This window comes from Lactuca virosa, chromosome 5 (assembly GCF_052849685.1).
Source record: "Lactuca virosa cultivar CGN04683 chromosome 5, Lactuca_virosa_CGN04683_v6, whole genome shotgun sequence".
Classification (NCBI taxonomy): Eukaryota; Viridiplantae; Streptophyta; class Magnoliopsida; order Asterales; family Asteraceae; genus Lactuca; species Lactuca virosa.
Window position 1 is genome coordinate 353,458,675 of NC_136430.1, and position 6,337 is coordinate 353,465,011.

At 37.2% G+C, this 6,337-nt stretch overlaps 2 protein-coding genes across 2 annotated transcripts; both read left to right on the forward strand.

Annotated features, from left to right (window-relative positions):
- Nucleotides 1-381: 381 nt before the first annotated feature.
- On the forward strand, nucleotides 382-4,426 carry LOC145116463 (putative ubiquitin-conjugating enzyme E2 26). Its single transcript, XM_079052807.1, has 9 exons — nucleotides 382-868; nucleotides 948-1,068; nucleotides 1,140-1,235; nucleotides 1,381-1,479; nucleotides 1,580-2,263; nucleotides 3,057-3,120; nucleotides 3,211-3,350; nucleotides 3,427-3,738; nucleotides 3,823-4,426. Exons 1-9 carry the CDS (start codon nucleotides 825-827, stop codon nucleotides 4,222-4,224), a joined length of 1,962 nt encoding a protein of 653 aa, XP_078908933.1. The 5' UTR covers nucleotides 382-824; the 3' UTR covers nucleotides 4,225-4,426.
- A 1,221-nt stretch (nucleotides 4,427-5,647) lies between these two features.
- Nucleotides 5,648-6,100, forward strand: LOC145113440 (uncharacterized). The gene has a single exon (XM_079049532.1). The coding sequence runs from the start codon at nucleotides 5,648-5,650 to the stop codon at nucleotides 6,098-6,100; it is 453 nt and encodes a 150-aa protein (XP_078905658.1).
- The last annotated feature ends 237 nt before the right edge of the window (nucleotides 6,101-6,337 follow it).

A 6,337-nucleotide genomic window follows, 5' to 3' on the forward strand; every position in this document is an offset into this window, starting at 1 on the left:
TATCAATGATTTTTTTGACATTCTAATACATAATTGATTAATTAAAAATACGGTGTTTTGAAATTAAGATCATTTTTACATGTAAGATAAAAAAAATTGATCATTTCAATTGCTTAGAAATTTAGAATCATTATTTTGAGAAATACGTATAATTCTATCTTGCTTTTGCGTTGAATTATTTTTTGAATTTAGATTGATAGAATGCATCGGGTTGTCCTACGTGGCTCACATGCCTGCATTTTCGGGCCCCACGACCTATTCATCACCACCGTCTACGCAGCTCACACCAACTGAAAACTTAATCCAAGGGGCACAAATCGTACGTGACACTCCCTACCATACCTACCAAAGGACCGCAGTCGTGGTTAAGGTATATCAAATCTACGACCAAGATCTTCCGAACAAACCAACAGAGCTCTCAAACCCTATAAATTCCCGGGCCACAGAGAGTGCCATGGAAGACGAGAAGCCAAAGGGCTTTTTCTTGTTCTAGTTTTATCCGTTAATGAAGCCGTATTTGACAGCGATCGGAGCGGGAAATTCCTAGAAAGGAGGGTTTTGTCTCGATTGATTGTTTCCCCATTGTCTTCTGTTTGAGCTCTCAAACCCTCGCTTTTGAAAGTTATCGGGCCACAAAGATTCTCAAATTCGACATGGAAGACGAAAAGCCACAGGAGTTTTTCTTGCTCTAGTTCTATCCGTAAGTTTAGCCGTATTTGATAGTGATCGGAGTGGGAAAGCCCTAGAAAAGAGGGTTTTGTTTGGATTGTTAGTTTCCCCGTTATCTTCTGTTGCTTTTGGCTTACTGTCGATAATTGCAAATAATGGAGTCGTCCGCGATATCGATATACAACCCTCAGAAATCCAAGTAAAACTTCCTCGTGTCATTTATTGTTATCGTGTTGTCTTGTCTATGCGTATTAATATTTGTCAATTTTGTTTTCTAGTAAAAGAGTGCTTCCGGGGAGTAGTAGTTCATCGTATATGGAACCTGAAGTGATCGAAATTACTCCTCCTTACGCTGGTCAGACTTCCAAATCGAAGGCTAAAGCGCTTAAACAAAAAGAGGTACATAAATCGTATCAACAAAGCTAGTTTATTGGTTTCATCAATCTTGTTCATATTTCATCATTTCGCAGGTTGTTTATCATGAAATAATCGACGTTGACATGGATGAAGACCGAAATGATGTAGTGTTCATTGAAGGGAAGGTTGAATCCAACAAAAAGAGGAAGGTATAATCTTCTTGATTTCCAATTTATTATGATTCTTGATTTCAAGTACGATCTACTTTTGTTACTTGATTTTCTTTAACTTGTTCTATAGTCCTCTGCTTTGTTGCTCTTAACTCTAGTTATAATCGTATACCTCTGTTTCCAGGGTGCTATGGGCATCTCATTGGGTTCTAGTAGTGCAGAACAAGGTTCAAAGGACAGGGGTCAAACTACAAAGAAAGTTGACTCAAATAATAAGGGGAAGGTATAAGCCTAACCATAGTATGACGATGAAGTCAAATATATTCATATAATTTTTAGTTTTTAATCTTTTTTAGGATATTTCAATGATTTCATCTACGCAGGGTGGTGTGCAAATGAATTCAGTGGTTCCTGGTCATTCTTCAAAGAGCTTTGTAGCAGAATTAGAGAGCTTTTATGATTTAGATGATTATATTTTAGAGGATGATTATCTGGCTTTGCAATCCCGTTTTGATCATATGGATATCCCTACTGGAATTGAAGCTCAAATTCCCTGGTTTCCAGAAACACTCCAAATGAAAAAGAATTCAACTGTTCATGCTGCTTCTACTTATTCTGGTCTACATGCAAGTAACAGTTCAAAGAATCTTCCATTTGTTGAGACCCCACAAAAATTCCAACACCAAAACATGCCCTTTAATTATACACATAATCAAGTAGCTCCACCTATGAAGGTGCCTCATCCGGTTTCTTATTTTTCCAGTAGTTGTAATACTCCTCAAGTTGGTGGTGGTGGTGGCATTTCTTCAAGTTTCTTTCAGTTGCCCATGAACACGGGTTACCCTCTAGGGGTAGATACGTCATTTTCTATGTATCCTATGGGAGACATGATAATGGACAAGGTTAATAGCCCAAGGAGTTCAAGTGTAATTGGAAGTTCTTCTAGCATGGCAAAGGTTGTTGATAATGAAGATGTTCTGAAAAGATATGAGAGCTTCAAGAAGTTTGATACAGTCGTGGATTTTTCTGATCATTATTATGCAGCACAGAATTCTGGAATGAAGCAGGTAAGTCTGATTTTAGGCCTTTCTCTTTTTTTCCCATTTAAGTTGTGTATGGGGTGAATGGGCAACTATGTCTGTTGGATAAATGCTGTATGCCTAAAATATGTTTCTTTTCTAGACCGTATAAACCATCTTAAAGAGTCTTTTAAGTGTAAAAATTTTAACCTTGCATTCCAAAAAATAAATTTCACAATATTAATCAATTGTAATAGTGGTTACTAAGCCATGTTTTTTTTGGCTTAACCTATTAATAAGGTGTTTGGGATTGCTTATTTAAGGTGCTTATTAGCTTATTGTGGTTTGGTAAAAAGTGCTTATTGACTTTACATAAGCAGTTTTGATAAGTTGTTTTCTTTTTTTACTAACTTATTTGAAATGCTTATTATATGTGGAAACCAATCTACGCCTTTAGGCTTTTACCATTGTTTTAACTCTAAACACCATGTAGCCTTGGTTTTTTTTTTTTTTTTCATGACCATTGATGCTTTTAGCAGTTTACCCTTTTATCCCTCATGTTTTTCTGCTCATTTTACATGTATAAACAAACAGAGTTTCTCAAATACTAAAAAGTAAGTGATGAGCTTATTGTGTTTTGGTAGCGTATAACCTAATCCAAACACTTTTGTTGTAAACTAACTGTCCGTTTAATTGCTTAGCCCATTCAGTCAAAAAAGAAACAACCCCTCTATTGGATTCAGTTTACTTAGTATGTTGTTAATTTGTTTTTTTTATATTGTAATTTTGTTTTATTTTCATACACATAATAAGACATGAATGTGGATTGGTTATGTTTCAGCCACCAAAAAATTGGGCTAAAAAGATACAGGATGAGTGGAGGATTCTTGAGAAAGATCTGCCTGGTATGTGTCAGAAATGGAGCCCTTTCTGTTAATAATAATATGTGATTAGAAAAAGAGATTAATAGATGTTGTGATGGGGTTGGGGTGCAGACACAATATTTGTAAGGGCATATGAGTCAAGGATGGATCTTTTAAGAGCTGTAATTATTGGAGCAGATGGCACCCCATATCATGATGGACTCTTCTTCTTTGATATCTGTTTTCAAAGCAGCTATCCCAGCTGCCCACCTGTAATACCATATGTCTTGTTTAATTATGGTTTGTTTGTTAAGTTGAAGTTGATGTTGATGTTGAATGGTTTGGCAGCTTGTGCACTATCACTCTGGTGGGCTGCGTATCAATCCGAATCTGTACAACTGTGGGAAGGTGTGCCTGAGCCTTCTAAACACATGGTCAGGTGCCCAAAAGGAGAGGTGGATCCCTGGCACCTCAACCATGCTCCAGGTGTTGGTCTCCATACAGGGTCTCATCTTGAACACAAAGCCATACTTCAATGAACCCGGTTATGCACACTCCAGTGGCTCCATCCAGGGAGAAAAAAGATCCATGCAATACAACGAAAGCACCCTTATTCTATCACTCAAAACCATGGTCTATACCATGAAAAAACCACCCAAGGTAAACACTCACTCCCTTTCTTCTTCTTTATCTATATCTATATATGATGATGATGATGATGATGAAATCAAATGGATGGTGTAGAACTTTGAGGATTTGGTGAGTGGGCATTTTCGGAACCGTGTGCGAGATATTTTGATGGCGTGTAAAGCGTATACTGAAGGGGTGCAGGTTGGGTGTCTAGTGAGAGGAGGTGTACAGGATGTGGATGAGGACAATGACAGCTGTTCCCCTCAGTTCAAGGCTGATGTGGTTGCATGTGTTAAGACGCTTGTGGCTGCATTTAAGAATATTGGAGCTAAAGAAGCTGAGGAGTTTATCGGGTTGAGTGTAAAGAAAACCAAAACTCCAACTCATTCATCATCGCATGTACGTGCATTTGCACCTGCCTATGCGCATAATAATGTCCATGCCTATCTTCCTCCTCTTCCGCCTCCTCCATCTGCTTTCAATGCTGCTATACCTGCTTATAATCATTATTGGTGAAACATATCGGATTTTGATGGACTAAAAATATTATTTCTTCCTATTTTGGATTTGGATTGGGATTGGGATTGGGATTGGGACCGGATGTTTTAGGTTTTCACCCCAATAGTATAATATACTGCTATGCTATATGTATATAGGGTGGATGTGGATTCTTTCACCAACTTCTTCTAATGTTAATCATTTCACTTATTCTGATCAACCCTATTTCTCAAAAACGATGACCATGTGAGGCTCTTTTTTAACAATCATTTCTGTATTGAACCTTTGCTCGTACCACATGACTTAGTATTGTTTGTGTTGATCTTAAGCAGGAAATGTATGCTGCTTACATGAAAATAGTTTGATCTTTTGCAAATAATTTTGTATCAGCCGAAATAAAAATAATCGTTTGTAGGGTGAAGATGAAGATCATGATGTTAAGTAAATTCAGGTATACATTTGAGCCATTGCACTACCATCCGGGTCTTTTTAATCTTGATTCACAAGATGTGGGTGAAATAAGACTAGGAATAGTGATATTGAAAATATACAAAATTTCAAATGAATCTTAACAACAATATTTCACAAATAGATTTAGATTTGTATACGTTCATTGACCTGGATGGGACAAGGATAAGATAGAACAAGGGCAAAATCAAATAGGATCGAACTTCTAAATTTTAGTCCAAACCAAAACTGTGGAGGTTGGACAAGTGAGAGACTAAAATACTAACTCTTTCATAAAGAGTTAGACGGGTGGGAGCGGGCAACGCGCACCCCCATTTTTCCGACGTGGCACGCTAAACACGACATTATAATGGGAGGAAACGATTGAAATTGCTTGGGAACGGTCACATTTTTGACCGTTTGCAAACGGCCACAAACATTAAAAAAAAAAAAAAAACTATTTATATCTAATATAAATACACAACATTTATCTCAATTTTACCTACAAAAATCAACAATTTCTTTCAAAAATTCACATTTCTTTCAATTTCATTTTCTTTTCTAATACTCTATTTAATTAAAAAATGGAACATTTTGATCAGTTTCATCCATACAATCATGATATCGACGAGGATGATATGTCCGTAGGTATGATGTACCGATATGCTACGGACAGGCTACCGTCAGAGCCAACTCCACTACTGACCAGATGTGCGGCGTTGACGTTGACAGAATTCGTGAAGAAGGACATAGATGTCTAGTACATGATTATTTTACGGATAATTGTGTCTACTAACCTAGCGATTTTAAAATAAGGTTTCGTTTGCGGAAAAATGTGTTTCAACGGATAGCCAATGCAATGGAAAACAGGTACCGTAATTACACTTGTTTTAAAAATTAAATATATGTACTTTAGATTATTAAATAATTGTTTTTTAGATAACACATGTACATCCATTTTTACAAAGATATGTTTAGGTATGAATATTTCCAAATGAGGTATGATGCGAGAGGCAAACGAGGTTTTACAGGGTTGCAAAAATGTGTTGCTGCAATCAAGCTTATGGTTTTGGGGGAGTCACCCGATTCTATTGATGACTATATGAGAATGTCAAAGCGAACTGCACGAGAAAGTTTGTATAATTTGGCGAGAGGTGTTATCGAAACCTTCGGTGACAAATACTTGCGCAAACCTTCATTGGATGACATGCAACAACTATATGCGGCACATGAAGAACGACATGGTTTTCCGGATATGCTTGGAATCATTAATTACACAAAGTGGATATGGAGAAATTGTCATGTGGCATGGAAAGGTCAATACACAAGTGGTCATCTTGGATCGCCTTCGTTAGTATTAGAGGTTGTTGCGTCACAAGACGTATGGATTTTACATGCTTTTTTCGAAGTTGCGAGTTCTAACAACGACGTAAACGTTCTTGATTAGTCACCAATATTTCAGGACCTTTTGACAGGAAAGGCGATGGATGCTTCTTTCACAGTAAATGACCATGAGTATAAGTTCGGGTATTACCTTACCGATGGGATATATCCACCATATTCCACGTTTGTGAATGCGTTTCGACACCCGATAGGACCAAGAGACAAATTTTTCAAGAGAAGACGAGAAGAAACACGTAAGGACGTAGAACGTGCTTTCAGAGTTCTGAAAACAAAATGACAC